This window comes from Pseudovirgaria hyperparasitica (genome assembly GCF_010093815.1).
Source record: "Pseudovirgaria hyperparasitica strain CBS 121739 unplaced genomic scaffold EJ05scaffold_15, whole genome shotgun sequence".
NCBI classification, from domain to species: domain Eukaryota; kingdom Fungi; phylum Ascomycota; class Dothideomycetes; order Acrospermales; family Acrospermaceae; genus Pseudovirgaria; species Pseudovirgaria hyperparasitica.
The window spans coordinates 654,079-669,728 of record NW_022985563.1 but is presented as its reverse complement, the minus strand read 5'-3'; the positions used below and the strand labels follow the sequence as shown (position 1 = coordinate 669,728).

Genomic DNA, 15,650 nt, shown 5'->3' with positions numbered 1-15,650 from the left:
TCTTTCTTTCTTTCTTTCTTTCTTTCTTTCTTTCTTTCTTTCTTTCTTTCTTTCTTTCTTTCTTTCTTTCTTTCTTTCTTTCTTTCTTTCTTTCTCTCTGACTTTGTGAATGATGTTGCGCCATTCCTAGCCTCCTCTCGTTGGGATGGGTGTTGTGGACATGATATGGGCGGGAACCAAACTGTCTGTCAAGCCACACCTGCATGTGACAAAGTCATGAACAGGCCTTTATGTGGACTTGGTGACCTGTAACGACTGGGTATATGATGGTTTCCATTCTTCGAATGTTGGACGTGTTTTTGTTTGTGTTTGGTGATCAGGGGTTACGGTGGGTTGAATTTTATGCGCGGTGATACGCGTCAGGGTTGATGCGTGGTGGCGAGCTGCAGTATTACGGTAAGTTAACAATTATCATTGTATTATGTATCGGGGTGCGCTTTATTGTATTACGCAGCTTCCTTGGTGTTCCGGACCCCTTTCTCCATCAGATGTAGGAATGTGACAACGGCTGTAGCAGCACTAGGCATTATGATAGACACTTCAAGTTCAATACAGCGAGACCTCCTGTTTCTAATATCCATAGTATATGAACAAGCAATGAATGCTGTTATTCGGACTTCTCTTTCCCTTAGAAGTACCTTTACCGCCATGTAATGCCTGCAGCAACGAGGAAAGTTTCAATCTTGACTGCTCAATAAGTGCCCCTGCCAGCGCGGTCACAGGATGTCGTCAAACAATTTCGCTTCTGCGTGTCATTTTGACGTGGCCCTCGTTCTCTGCATTGTGCTGCCAGAGTGCACACGAAATGCCAGTCTTTACCAAAGCGTGATGCTGATCATTAGCGTCCTTCTACAAGCTACTCCTATCCAGAACGTCTATTAACATGGCGATAATGAACAACATCACCGGAGTTACATGACGGATCTGAGATCTCCGACAACGCTGTTGACTAATAAGACGAAGACGTTGCACACCCTTTCGAATCTCTAAAGTGCGTGACGCGGCCGATGAGGCTGTGCCTCTCCAGACCACCGAAACAACCCGGCGGACGCATACTTTCATTAACACGTCTAGAAAGCGATTTCACGAAAACCCTGGCTTCGTCAACCGAGTCCAAACTTCCTAAGCGTCACTCTATGTAAACAATGCACATCATCACCGAGGAGGTCTACCCAGAGATGGGTTTCTGCAAGGCAGTTCAACGCAAGCGCATTGTATGGTTTCAGCCGCTTACCAATCGTGAGCGGGCCTCCTCGATTGCTTGCAATTATTGTAGAGAATTGTAGCGATTAAGGGTTGTATTTTAGGTATCCTAACTAACGTCCGATCACTCGTAACGGAAATCATGCAGTTGCGGACAATCAGTAGATACTTTGACTTCAAGGAGCATAATATCTGTACAGGGCCTAGAACTTTGCGTGAACTCGATTGAGTCGCTTTCCGAAACCACTTTCTGACCCATCCCATACAAACGTTTCCCAACTGCAAGATACACTGGCGTCGCCGTCTCATCCATGTCCTCAAGGATGCTGCACAAGGCTTTTTGTCCAGCCGCAACCCCAAGGATCATCACCAGGGCCCAATATTTGACTTATGTCATTCTCAATGCCACTCCGGCTTGTGGCTATGCGGCTGACTTACATAGCTGAGCGTAGTGAAAAGCACCCATAAGCGGCTTCTAAACGCGACCACAACGAGCTACCAGCGGCGTGCAGCATCCATGCGAAGACTGCACTTGTGACCCCTTTGCCAATTGCGGTCCTTACTCCGGCTGCGCTGTTCCGATGGCTATCCTTCGATAGCTGCTAATCGAACGACTCTAGGTATTGCAATAATGACCGTTGGCTTAAAATGATGTGTAAAATCACGGCAGAAGCGAAGTAATATAAGACGTAATAGTTGGGGTAAGGGAACGATGCAGTTCTCCTAAGAGAGCTGGTACTTAGGCGGCGACGCCCTCGGTCATTCACCTCATTTCGGATTACCTACACGCACTCTTAGATAGGTGTCCTAGACCGTTACCGCCGTAACGCTTAGGATTCTCGTGGCTGGCTAAAGCGAAATGATAACGGCCTCGATACGTCACTGCCGGTCTTTCATCGCGTTAAAAGCTAACATGAGCGGTACTGTGCTGTCAATAGTGGTTTCCTCCAAATAGGATGGATCTTTCTTAAGGCTCTTCAAGTAATTGCTACTAGGCCTTAAGATATAGCAATTCTAGACTAGACTCTTATTTACTATTAGGAGGTCTCTTTGTCTCGTTCCTGTCTCGTAGGATACTGGACAAGTAGGTGGAATGTACACTATTTCAGTCATGTCCATTGTCTGTAGTCAGCCCGGTTCAAATTTAGATAGCCGACCGGACGGCAGTCGGAGCCATTGTATCATCATACCCTTCTCGAACATGTGAAGGCTATGCTAGACGCCTTAACAGAGCTACATAACGAAAGGAATTCGACCTCGTCTTCTACCTGATGATTAGCCAAGCAAAATGACAATAGAATAGCCGTCGATACCAGTGACCATAAGCATCAATCGGAACGTCCATCAAGGCTCCAGAGAGATACTTGAGGGATGAGCACAACGGCTGTCTGTCTACCGTCTATCTTTCTACTATTTGTCTACCTAGCGGCTTCCTGCTTAATGGTTTTCATCGTGTCAGCGGCGCCTATCGTGCGTGTTCGCGGCGCCAAATCTGACAGCAGCCCCGCGGGTCATTGGCCATCGAGTATCTAGAACCCAGGTTCTAAGATCTGAAATTTGGACTTTGCGTACCCAGGAACGAGAAGCTCGCATGCCAGCCTAGGCTCTCCATTTAACCCATTCGAAATCGTGAATCGTGAAAAGTGCAACACTGAGTAGATAATCAGGCACAGCCCAATGAATTGCAACTAAATCAGGAACGGAAACGACCGTATTTGGACATATCCGTAACAAAAATAAGGAAAGACAGCAGACTCAAACAGACAAAGGAAAACCTGAGATACACCAGATGACCCCTCCCCTACTCCACTTCGTATCTATTCCCATGTGTGAAGCCCTCCGAAAGGCTACGGTGGCGTTGGCAACCGACAGCCCGGGCATGGGCCACCACTACGTCGATGTCGAGGAAGTTTCCTGCCGCATTGTGGTGCGAAAGCGCAGGGGGTTAGCAACTGCCCCCAGACGCTGTGTCCGCAGTCGTAGGTTGTGAGAACGTAGCTGCACATATTGTATCTTATTCTTTTGTCAGCGATCTGGCTAAGGCTGTGGGAGACTTTCTGCATCATCCATACTTGTAAAGAAAGATAGAGCTATACTTATCGCGTGCAAGTGATGCTTGGTCTCGGAAAAAATGCTAGAGGAAGGATACCGAAAGGTGCACGTGTTTGAGGGTTGAGAATTGACCGAGAGGCGTGATATTCGTTCAGAGAGAGAAGATGCCAGTATATTTGTTGGATTGAGATGAGATTGAAAGAAAGACAAGAGGCCTGACTATCCACAGCTTTATAGCAAGATGGTCAACTGAAATTCCCGAATGAGCGTTCATGGAGAGCTAGGGAAGCGCTTTGCGGCCATCAAACGCTTGAAACAAAACGTCCGACATCAGAATTCACTCAGCGACTGAGAATGACTGGTCTCAAAAGTTTGTTAAGGAGGCAGCTCGACGCCGATCAAGCCAAGTCGATGCGCTCTGGCGCTGAGCTCGGGTACAAGCGAGTCTGTGAGACTATGCAGATTGAAGCGAAGCGCTGGTCGCGCGGCCGGCGTTGCTCTCGTAAGTCTCATTAGCTGTAAGTACGACGTGGTGTTGGTTGAAAGTCTGTCAATGAGCTGTGCCGCCTCCTTCAATGTCAGAATACTGTAGATGCCAAGATGTTGGAACGCACGGACTTGTAGATGCCAAGCAGCCACCGCTGCCAAGAACAATTCGCGCGCGACAAACACGAGCTTTGGGCTGCAGTGCCCCGAGAGCCATGATACTCACGAGCATCTGTAAGGTTCAGTATGATCATAGGCAAGAGTATCTACCAGGGAGATGAGTTCAGGATTTACGACAAGTTATCCGATAATCCTGAGTACGATGGCGAGAGAACTCAAGCCTTGACCGAAATCCAGTCAAACATTCAGTCATGGTACAGATCCGGTGCTCGAATCTTTGAACGCGAGGCCATAGAAGGGCTCATGAAGCAGTTGCGAGCACTAGACGGAGAGGCTGGTACAGTGTCCATTCGAGGCCTAGATGGACGTGAAGTCGAATTTGTCGTGGAGACTGGGTCTACGATTCCCATCGGTCCGAAGCATGAATACATCGTGTATGATCCCCCTTTAACCGCGCTTTTTCTGACACAAGCTTGGTCGGCCACTCGCTGACGGACTTAGGGAATCTCCATTTATCTACTACTTCACCTTCCAAAGTCTGACAACTATCACCGATATGTCTGTTCCTCGTATTGCATACTGCAGCTTGAGGATTTACCACTACGTTTCATTGCGAGACAAGTTGACACATGAGATAATTAATGAGGTCCCAGAAAAGCTAGTGGATGTCGATGAGTGCGAAGCGCACTTTATGGCGGTCATGAAGAGCTTAGAAGCCAGTCACCAATTGAAATTACTCCATGCGATCGTCAAGGCTGCAAACGCTTCGGCGCCGATCCGACAGATTGTCGCATTTGCATGTGGCAATATCTCATGGGACTTGATGGAAGGACAGGTGAGGTCAGCGTCTCAGCATGCATTGATTCTGTCTCTGCAACGATTGCTCGGAAACCAAGTTCAATGTTTTGCTCAGGACCCAGAATACACCGAGGCAGATATGGCGGTACTCGTCAAGCACGGGATCACGATTCTGAACAACCCGGAGGCATTCTTGAAAGTGGACACTTCCACTCTCGTCATCTCATGCAGTGCGGAAGTGCCCGTCAAGCAGGTTACGCTAGAACTTACAAGACCTGCCATTATGTTTTGGGACAGAATGAAAGAAGCCGATCCAAAGTATCTATGGTAAGTTCAACGACTCTGCGGATGCTGTCCTATTAACATCTTCCGTTCAAAGGGCTGACGCAGATTCCCCTCGTACCTTGGAGCTTCTTCAGAGCTCTTATGACGAGTACGACTGCGTTGCGGACCAAGAAAGATTCGGCCAGGCTGTGCTTTATGTCAAACGAGCAACGGCGGAGAAAGATGTTGATATTCAGAGATCCTGAAGAGTTCGTCACATAAATGGCCGATGCAAAGAAGCCAGGTACACGCAGAACGTTTCAATAGTCTCCGTTTGTTATACCCTCAGAACGGGCTCATTTCTCCAAACACTAGCCACTATGCAATCGTAATGTACTTGCCCGAGACTATATTCAACTCAATGGCCCGGCAGCCAAGTTGTACAGCCATTGTATGATTGATTGATGGATCCAGCTGCTCCGGAAACGATTGCTCCCACAGCCGTGCTCGAAGAGCCATGGTGGTCTTGAACTCCGACCAGTCCCATGTGCATGTGCTACTTGTGATATCTTCCGTACTTCCGGTGCCGTCCGCCCAAGAGTTCTGCCACCTTGCAGACAGTTCGCCACCAGGTGGGAAAGGCCAGCTGCGGCTAAGAACCATGCTGGATAGCTCCAGAAGTCCTAGCAATTGCTCAGTCAGACTCGCCCAGTCTTGAATCTGAGGCAGGGACGATTGCAATCGCGAAAAGAGGGGGCTCCACGAATCTGGGGCTGCTGCTGTTTCTTCTGGCCGTCGAAGAAATGTGGAACAGAAGCGACGGATGTCCCAGGACACACTCTGTCGCAGCTCTGCTCCGCAATACCTCGAAAAGCCGACCATCTCATTGGGTTCGACAAGCATTGGACCGCTTCCTTGGTATTGGTGCGCGTCTCTGTGATCCAAACTCTCGATGAAGTTTCCCAGGGCGGCCTGGTCCAAGAACATCCAGCCTAGCTGCTGCTCGAGCTGGGTCCATTTGTTCATCATACTTGATTCAATCGCCCAAGTTCCTGTCAGGGACAAGAGCTTGTAATCCAGGACTCTGAGTATCTTCTCCTCAGAAGTTGCACTGTTCATAGCTCGGATTCTATGCAACTCCGTCAGCCCGTCATGGAACTGTTCGAAGCTGGCACAGTCCTCTGGCGAGAACTGTGCCGCTTCGATCCGGTCATCCATGTCATAGAGTCCCTGGTTCGAGGAAATGAAACAACTTCCTGACGTTCTTCCAACTGCCAGTATGCATGTGGAGACAAAGGTGAAAGATTCCAAGCCCTTCTGAGCCCTTAAGACGACTGGCTGCTCCCATCCGTGCAGTAAGAATACCCAATCGCTGCTGGGCTCGTAGGCCGTGTCTTTCACAGTGACGACCAGTGATCCTCGCTGACCTCTTTCCATGATAATTTTGGCCTGTCCGTTTGCAAACACCTTTCGCCCGGCAAGTTTGCACAATCGAAAGGCATAGACTTGTAGCGAGCCGGTGGAAGAATCGATCCGGACAGCGTCACTGATGTCGGTTCTGAACGGGCCTTTGAAGGAGACCGGAGTTGCCGTTTCCGTCTCGGCATGCTCCATGTCAAAGTCTTCGTGCTCCAGGTCTGTCTGCGTGGGTAATGTTGTGACCAGCTTCTGGGACCAGTCGGGCACCCAACTGGGCAACCAATTGGGCACGCTGTGTTGCGTGCTGTGAGAGCTGCTGAACACTAGAATGTCGAATGCATGCTGAATCTGAATGAGATAAGCGGCCAGACCGGTGTAGACCTCTTCGACAGCGAGCGAGTAGTCAGAGGCGATTTCATCATTTACCCTGAAAGCAAGCAGGCTGAACACCTTATCACGGGGATCAAGGCATCGATAGCCTGAGGTAAGAGTCAGGATCTCCATGAGAGGTGCGTGAGACAGCGTGTCACGCCATACAGGACGTTGCGAGATCCAAGTAGGGGCGTTGGTGTTGGCAAGGCGTGTGGCCAATGAGAGCATCGGACACATGATTGCATCTGGGCCACAGAGAATGTTGATATCTGTGGCAAAGACCATCTCCAGCAGGATCCATAGCCGTGAGAAGAAGGGTCTCGCAAACAATGACTCGAGGGCTTTACGTGTGCTTTCGCTGATCTGCTCGGGCTCGCTCCCTTCTCGACCCATGAACGCCAGTGCCTCTGCGCTATCTGCCGATGCTTCTCCTATGTACGCAATCGCTTTCGATGCCTTGCCGTGGATGCTGTGCATCTGAAAGATGTGATGATCCTTCTCCTTTGTGCTCTCGAAGCCAAGGCAAAGCGCGTCCACCCAGAACAGTCGAGAAGTTCTACGGCTCCTCACTCTCCTGAGGGCATGTTCGCAGGCTTGCGCAACATATGCTATGTCCCAATATTTTCCGACGTATATCGCCGCCGAACTTGAGCTCTGTTCGCCAGAGTCGTCAGCGGAGGTATAGGAGACGGTGTCATAGGCGGGGATATCAGAGCTTCCAAGATCTACCAGCTCCATGTCTCCATAGATCAAGTCGTGAGGGCTGCCTGGCTTCACGCGAAACAGTCGAATGTCACTCTGTGACCTTAAGAGTGGCCTCAATCCTGATTGATTTTCGCTCGGTTCCGTAGTAATTTGAGGCGAAGGCATGTCGTTGCTCGTCTCTGATGCTTCTGGTCCAGTCGTATATACGACAGCGGGTGGCCATCTGAGATTCCTCCTTGGCTGCCTGTTTGCCGTTTGACCGATTCGAATCGTGTCCTGGGGAGCCATTGCAAAACAATATCTGCAAACCGGCACGCCAATTTCAGCAGAGACTTCAGGATGCTTGCAGCCTCGCTCATGCCAGCGAAGCATGGTCGGTTGAGCCGCCATAAGATAGATGTTGCTTGTAAAGTGGCGAGAGAAAGCGAGCTGACGTGATGAGAAACAGGTGAGTGGAGTTTATATTGAACAGGCCAACTCCTAACAAGTCGTGAGAGGCAGGCAGTGAGAACAGCAGATGAAGCTGACTTGATTCCTCTGAGTACTTTGAGGAAAGAACGGCATATAGAGCAAACGCGACGCGTGCAAAAAATGCGCAGAAGTCTACTAACGTTCAAAGAGATAAGGATCGGAGGATGGAGCGGGCCGCTGCTTCGATCGTCAGCCGCGCTACGTCTATCCTGCGTGCGCTCCTTTCAAGATCCAAAACTGCCTACATGGGCGCCTCAGCGTCTACGACTGGCGGCAGTACGGCGCCGCACGGGATTGGTACGCGATTTTGTTGTTGTCGTATATAGCTCAAGATGGTAGAGCTGTGAGCAGACTAGTCGAGAGCACTCGCTGGTCGACAAAACCAAGCGCTCGACTGATCGGATGAAGTCCAGCGAAGTCGTCTCGTGAGTCGTGCGAGATGATATCGAGTGTTGGAACTGGAATGCACCAAGGCAGACGCGTTTCAAGACGCGCCTGCACTAATTAATTGTCCCTGCTCTGCCAGCATCTTTCTGACTGAGGTTAATCCTATGATAGCTTAGCGGCAGCAAAGCCGCGTAACCGGATTGGTAGAGGGCTTTGGTAAGTTGGCAGCAGAAAACAATCACTAATTAAGTCCTCTGAAAAGTGAGGCCAAACTGCCGTCCGAAAGAGTTTAGTGCAATGACAACAGGCGACATGGCAGCAGGCACGATTGGCAGAACGGTCCCAACATCAAAGGCAGCAGAGGACAACGGAATTTATCACTGCTACGCAGCTTGGAAATGCAAGTATAATTAATCATGAAACCTGATACAAGCACCATCTGAGAATCCCGTTCATGACGATTTTGGAACATCAACAGAAGCCCCTTTCCTTAGAGTACCTGAACCCAGCTTCACTTGACTCGAAACCTACACGCCCTACCCAACACTACCAAGAACATAGAAGCCAATTTTTTGTATCATATTTCTGCTGCCTCACTATTTATCTACTTTGACATTAATAAGGTTTTACATGTAAGATGCGGTAATATATACTTGTTTAGACTTGCAAGCATGGTTCATACGCTACTAGACGCAATATCACAATACTCCGGAGGATAAGTCTTCTAGTGTTGAAGCCATTATTGATCTGAATCCATGTCAGAAACACTGTCAGTGGGTTGTGAAGTGTAAATCCTCGCTAGGAGTGAGCAAGGCAACGGTTCCTCAAAGTCAAGTCGCAATGGCATGACAGAGACGTCATTGGGTGTCCGTACATACGCAGTATATTCCGACACGAACTCTATAGTTATTGACACAAGATCATGAGTGGATAATCTATTGAACCTGTGGCTACAGAGACAGAAGAATTCGCGTAATAACGATTGCTTAAAAAGGTGTTAGCAGCAAGTGTGTGATGAGATGACCTTGCAATGGAAACGATGACAAGAGGAAGACTAAATTACAGACCTCGACACCAGGAAGTCTCATATACAGAAGTCTAAGAAAGATCTTGTGTGATGTTGAAGTAGAGTAGTGTGCTATACAAGCAGCGGATCTATAGGCTCTTAGATTGACTGCGTATATAAGCCAGGCTTGTTGGGCTGCATCCAATACTACACTGAGCCAAGACGTTAGGTATCACCGTTGACATATTGCACTAGTGACGGAACGGATATGTAAATTGGCCCAGTCGCCAATTTTGCACGGCGTTGTTTCATATTCGCTCAGAGACATATTCCAGCTGTGTCGGATCACAGAAGGGCTTCGAGGTTTCTATTGAGCGCTTGGCGTCTATTGTGTATATTACAGACAGTCTATTGCTTCACACAGTAGTCTCGTACTGCTCAATCCGAGGTGTTGCTCAAGTGTTTATGTTGCTATTACATCTCTTATACATCAATCTCGTTACAATTCTCCTCTATTCGGTACCGCCAAAGTCGATTTTCCAGCCCTTCCCGATAGAAAGATCTGGTTTCCGTACAACAGCCCAGTTGGCTTGACCTTTGCTCCCTTCATGATACGTGAGCTCGACTGTTCGCTTCTTCAAGCTATCTTTGACACCCTCTTCGCTAATGGAGACCTGAGTACGCTGCTTCCACTCCTTGGGCGCACTAATAATGAGAATCTTTTCGACTGTGACGCTCGACATCGTCTTCAGATATGCGGCCGTCTTAGATCCCTTTGCATTAGGATCTGGGTTAAGATCGGTCGATTGGAGGGTGCTAGTTGCGGAGCTATATTCAAAATTCCTGTGAATGTAACCACCAGATATGTAGTCAAAAGAGTCGCCATCATCGACGTAGAGGGTACCTTGGGCGTTGCCCTCCTTGTCAAGTACCAAGACGAGAGTGTATGGATCGTAACGCATAAGACCGCTGCTACGACGAGGGCGATCACGGCGAGGAATGATATGCCCGCCTTGCATAAGCAATGGAATCTTTTCCAAAGGCGCCTTGATAGTTTTCGTCCCTTTGCCTAAGTAAATAGTGTAGTCGAAATAATCATAGTAAGGCTCATCATCGGCGATGTAGATGTCAACACTATCAGCACCTTCTTTGGTTACAGGCTTGGCCAGAAGACCAGTATCGCCAAGGTACAACTGGTCGTCGATTGCAAAGCCCTTGTCATCGGTCGGGTGAACGAAGAAGTTAGGTCGTACGATTGGCGAGCCGTCGACGCTGGCCTGGTGGAACGCAGTGTACCATGCGGGCAGTAGCGCATATCTGAGTCGAAGTGCTTGACTGATAATCCCCGTATACGGCTCTCCAGCAAGATATGGCTCACGTCGACGAGTGTCAATGTGTGCATGACCGCGCATGAACGGATAAAAGATTCCAGCTTGATACCACCGTGTGAGCAGGTCTTTTTCTGGATTACCAAAGAATCCTCCCACGTCAGCGCCAGCAAAGGGAAAACCTCCTATGCCTTGGCTTAGCACCATAGGTATTGATGCGGCCAAATGATCCCAATTAGCTTGGTTGTCTCCAGTCCACATGGCACCCAATCGTTGACTTCCAGCATAAAAGGAACGAGTTAGAACGAATGGGCGGCGTTGCTCTCCTCTCTTGCGCTCGACCATGGCTTGGTATGTGGCATTGACGAATGTCATCCCATTGATATTGTGAACGTCTCGGTGCTCCCAGTTGCCATGATGCAGATTGTCTTTCGGCATTGTGGTTTCCGGACCGTTAAACACAGAAGGCTCGTTCATGTCGTTCCAAATGAATGTGTTTGGCGCTGTACCTGCGAATTTTTCGTACTTGAACAGTGTCTTCCACCACGTAATGGCCGCCGGATTGAAACAGTCAATCCAGTGGGAAGAACCCGGCCAACACCATCCTTCGTATATGTTACCTTCTTTGTTCTTCACTGCGAGTTCCTTCTTTTTCAGCTCTTCGACAACAGGATAGTTGTCAGTATTTTTGATGTGAGGATCAATGATGGCAACAAGCTTCCGATCTTTCTTGTCAAGATGATCGTGCATCTTGATAGGATTGGCGAAAGTCATTGGGTCCCAGGTAAAGTATTTCTTCTCTTGAGTGTACTCAATATCCAACCAGATTACGTCGTATGGTATCTTGTGCTTGTCAAACTTGCGATCAACATCAATTACATCGTTGTCGCTGACATAATTCCATCTGCATTGGTGGTATGCAATTGCAAAAGACTGAGGGAGTTGTGTGTATCCGGTTAGCTCGCCATACTTTTGGGTGATGTCTTTGGGGGTGGGCCCTAGAAAAACAAAGACATCTAGCAACCCACTCTCCGAAAACCAATGAGTGCGAGTATCGGTGTGTGAGCCAATTCCCAGACTCAGAGGGTTGGCAGTAGACTTTGATTTTGTGATATCCACCCAAGTTTCAGCTGCATTCAGCCAAAAGATGGCGACAGTGGAATCTTTGCGATGGGCATGCATAAGTGGAATCGCTCCGTAGAGAGTCATCGGACTGTCCATTTCGTATTCGAAGACATCCGAGTTGTACAAGCGGTACGGCTCGCTATATTGGCCATCGCCGCCACTGATACCTAGTTAATTCAGCTTCCATTAGAGATATGCTAAGACATACCGAGTCTCCTTCAATGACAAAGAACTTGCATGAGAAGGTATTCCATATACATGCTCGTAGCCTGGGAAAGTGATATCCAGCCCAACACTCTCTGGCCCACGAGGCTTCGAGTCTGTATTGCCACCGAAGGACTCGTCCCACCATGTACTCTCATCATACACAGGCTTATCTGGATCTTCGGCTGGAGGAGGTGGCGCTTCTTCACCCTCTTTGACCTCAGGCGGTGCGGGCTTCTCAATCTGAGGTCGCCAATGTTCCATACTGAGCAAGCCACGCTCGCTGAACTTGATTTGCGTAGTACCATCTCTTTTGAAATCGACTGAGAAGGGTGAATGTTTAATGACTGCCTCGAAGCTTCCGGCCGGCCCATACAAAACTCTCGTAGTACCTTGCTCAGCTTCCTTATTGATGGCAGCACTTGTGCTTAATTGCAGACCACCAACGATAGCCCATTTCTCAGCTTCATTGTAGCGCTCTTTTCTAGCTTTGCTGTCATGTCTTAGTTCAATTTCGCCTTTCAGGCGCTTCTCTTCGTCAAGTGTGACCCTAGCAACGCCAGATTCCAAAAACGACACCGTCAGTGGTAGTACAATCTTTTCTTCGAGCCCGACTATCGACTTCAAGATGTTGCCCGTAAATTGGCCGCCAGTCAGTTTGATTGAGGAAGGATCGAGGGCGTATCCGGATTGCCATTCGGACCCAAGAGAGTCAGCAGCATCGGCAAACAGCCGATTACGTTTGCAGAATCCTGACTGCTCGCACGTTTTGAAGTTGGCATGCTTGACCGATACTACAACGCATAAGTCAAGCGATAAACAACGGCACGACTTAAGCAAGAAACGTACCCGCTGGGGTGATCAGGAAGCTGACAGCTGTCAGTGCAACGAAGCAGGAGGTCCATGATGAGGATCCCTTCAGTGGAATCATGATGGTTTGAATCAAAGATAATTGACCGCCTCCTGAACAATACAGAAGACGGGCATAAGCTCTATCAACAAAACACCTCGAGACTGCTCACTAGACGGGACAGCGCAACATGAAGCGGCTCAACGTCGGGAAATCTTTCAGGTCGGGTACCAAGCTGCTTCAAGGTTAGCTCCCTTTGACCGATAACGGGCTGCCAAGAAGCCCCGCGACCCCACCTTCATGGAAGTTGCAGTTCTAGGGTGGCAGAACAACACACCAAATTTTCTCCTCTATTCATGTCCAGCGAAACTCCTACTTTCCTCAAACATCTCGGACCCAAAGATCGAGCTCGAATCAAAGATAATATCGCAAAAGGTGTACTAGACAAAATGGGTGGCATCAACGAACAAACGTACGTTTTCAATTGTGAAGCTGGAAGTTGTTACAGACCAGCGACGAATAGTGCTAGAGCTGACTACCACGGCCAGTTTCATCGCCGTCAAGCCAGATGGTGTCCAGGTATGCTTCAGCATCAATGTCAAGGACAGCAAATATTAACGCATACAAGCGTGGACTGATTGGCCCCATCATCTCTCGCTTCGAGAACCGTGGGTGAGTACTCTGCTTGCTCTGTATGTCGAAAATGAGCTCATTTAGATATCAGCTTCAAATTGGTCGCCATCAAGATGGTCGTCGCTTCCAAGGAGCACCTCGAGAAGCACTATTCCGACCTGAGTGACAAGCCTTTCTTTGGCGGCCTTGTTTCCTGTACGGTCAACCCTACATTCCATCGATAAGAAGCCCTACGCTCCGAATAATACTGACGGTAGGATAGACATGGCTAGCGGTGCTATCTGCGCCATGGTCTGGGAAGGACGTGACGTTGTCAAGACTGGCCGTGCCATCCTTGGTGCCACCAAGCCCAGCGAGTCGTCCCCTGGGACCATCCGTGGTGACTACTGCATTGTATGTTCTGCTTGGCCTTCTCACTTCTCATCTTCTAACATAATGCCTTAGGACGTTGGCCGTAACGTCTGCCACGGCTCCGATGCTGTCGAAAGCGCCCAGAAAGAGATTGCTCTTTGGTTCGACAAGAGCGAGATTACCTCCTGGAAGTCCGCCCAGCAAAGCTGGATCTACGAGAAGGAGGACTAAATATAACCACTGCCTGCCTGTACCTGTCAAGCTGTAGAAACTGCATATACCATAGATCACTGCAGACTCTTCGAGCTGTTGCTGTGATTTAGCTCAAAATATATACATGTCAAACCAGAATAAGCTATTTTCATGTTAAGCTATGCTATGCTATGGTCATGGACGAGCATTTTGGATTATTAGTGGTTCGTTGCACAACCACCTCGGTGGCGTTGTTCTGTTCAGTTGCTTTATTTATTGTACCATTGAGACTTCATCTAGCCATGGAATGGCAGACTGAGCCCCAGGTCGTTGGACCGTGATTGAAGCAGCTCGATTCGCAAATGCGACAGCAGAGGCAATATCGAACTTTGCAGGATTCGGTCCATGCGATGCTCTAGCCACGGACACAGCATATGCGCCTACAAAGGTATCACCGGCAGCCGTGGTATCAACAACGGGGACAGGTTCAGCAGGTATCAAAGTACCAACAGTCCTTTGTTGATGCTTCGTAGCTGTTTGGAAGAAGACCCCCTGGGCTCGTCAGCTTGTGTAATGTACAGAGGTGGTAGGGTGCATACATGTGATCCTAGAGTAATGATGACATGGCCAACTCCAGCATCAATGAATTCCCCAGCAATGGCTGAGAGGTCTGCGTCTGGATTGATCTGGTCGGGAGATCGATGGGACAGGATTGCAGCCTCGCTTTCGTTGACAATCAGATGATGCAAGCCATGAAAAACTTCCTTTGGAAGTGGAATAGCGGGTGCCGGGTTAAGAATGATCTGCTTACAGATTAGCAGTTCCACTCATACCATCAGGCCTTTGTCTTGCGTTCCACTTACAATCGTGCCCTTCTTCTTTGCTTCCGCCATTGTGGCGAAAACAACATCCTTCGGGATCTCCAACTGGAACACAGCCACACCTGCTCCTTTGGGCAACAGCCCTTGCGGCCTTATCGCCTCATTCGCACCAGGAGAAATCAGGATTCTGTTCTCGCCAGTATCCTCCTCGACAAGAATCACCGCTACGCCCGTGTTTAATCCGCCGACTTTCTCCACTAGCGACACATCAAGTCCATCCTCCTTCAGACTGGTCAGGAAGTCGTCTGCAAAGGTATCAGTGCCCACAGCGCCAACCATCTGTACAGCAACATCAGTCTCCGCGTGCTGTGCAGCCTGGACTTTTGTCCGGGATAGGCGGGCACATGCAACGGCTTGGTTGGCTCCTTTGCCTCCGAAGCCGATGTTGAAGGATTTTGAGGCCAATGTCTCACCGCCGGCGGGAATGCGAGGGGTTCTGGTAACGAGATCGACGTTCAGGGAGCCTATGACGGCGATGGATGGAATTGACGGTGTGGACATGCTGCAAGAGTAACTGGAGCAGTGATTGTTACAGGGCAGATGCAGATGCAAATGCAAATGCATACACAAAGATACAGAGACAAACTAATCAATGTATCGGTCTGTTCGTCGATAGAGACATCTTGGACAAAGCAAGATCCTGCAGCCAAATACGGACTAGTAGCCTGAGGCATGAATATCACCCTGTTAGTTATCTACATCCTCACCACCAACCCGCAACATGAGGACGTACTAGCATCAACATCAGTAGCTTCATGAGTATAGGTGTCAGTCTCAGCATCAGTACTATCATCATGATCATC

At 49.0% G+C, this 15,650-nt stretch overlaps 5 protein-coding genes across 5 annotated transcripts; 2 read left to right on the top strand and 3 right to left on the bottom strand.

Moving 5' to 3' along the window:
* Positions 1–3,987: 3,987 nt before the first annotated feature.
* On the top strand, positions 3,988–5,189 carry EJ05DRAFT_503835 (uncharacterized protein; the record flags this gene model as incomplete). Its single annotated transcript, XM_033747483.1, has 3 exons — positions 3,988–4,295; positions 4,363–4,986; positions 5,039–5,189. The coding sequence occupies 3 exons, from the start codon at positions 3,988–3,990 to the stop codon at positions 5,187–5,189; spliced, it is 1,083 nt and encodes a 360-aa protein (XP_033597343.1).
* Positions 5,146–7,931, bottom strand: EJ05DRAFT_137196 (uncharacterized protein). The gene has a single exon (XM_033739195.1). The coding sequence runs from the start codon at positions 7,807–7,809 to the stop codon at positions 5,302–5,304; it is 2,508 nt and encodes an 835-aa protein (XP_033597342.1). The 5' UTR covers positions 7,810–7,931; the 3' UTR covers positions 5,146–5,301.
* Positions 7,932–9,441: 1,510 nt separating this feature from the next.
* EJ05DRAFT_540937 (glucosidase II alpha subunit) lies at positions 9,442–12,871 on the bottom strand (the record flags this gene model as incomplete). Its single annotated transcript, XM_033749633.1, has 3 exons — positions 9,442–11,896; positions 11,945–12,734; positions 12,790–12,871. The coding sequence occupies 3 exons, from the start codon at positions 12,869–12,871 to the stop codon at positions 9,796–9,798; spliced, it is 2,973 nt and encodes a 990-aa protein (XP_033597341.1). The 3' UTR covers positions 9,442–9,795.
* A 275-nt stretch (positions 12,872–13,146) lies between these two features.
* On the top strand, positions 13,147–14,005 carry EJ05DRAFT_503832 (NDK-domain-containing protein; the record flags this gene model as incomplete). The annotated part of the gene is made up of 6 exons (XM_033747482.1): positions 13,147–13,262; positions 13,339–13,369; positions 13,419–13,462; positions 13,515–13,618; positions 13,686–13,816; positions 13,868–14,005. 6 exons carry the CDS (start codon positions 13,147–13,149, stop codon positions 14,003–14,005), a joined length of 564 nt encoding a protein of 187 aa, XP_033597340.1.
* Positions 14,006–14,239: 234 nt separating this feature from the next.
* On the bottom strand, positions 14,240–15,348 carry EJ05DRAFT_503831 (ribokinase-like protein; the record flags this gene model as incomplete). Its single annotated transcript, XM_033747481.1, has 3 exons — positions 14,240–14,518; positions 14,566–14,769; positions 14,830–15,348. 3 exons carry the CDS (start codon positions 15,346–15,348, stop codon positions 14,240–14,242), a joined length of 1,002 nt encoding a protein of 333 aa, XP_033597339.1.
* Positions 15,349–15,650: the final 302 nt, after the last annotated feature.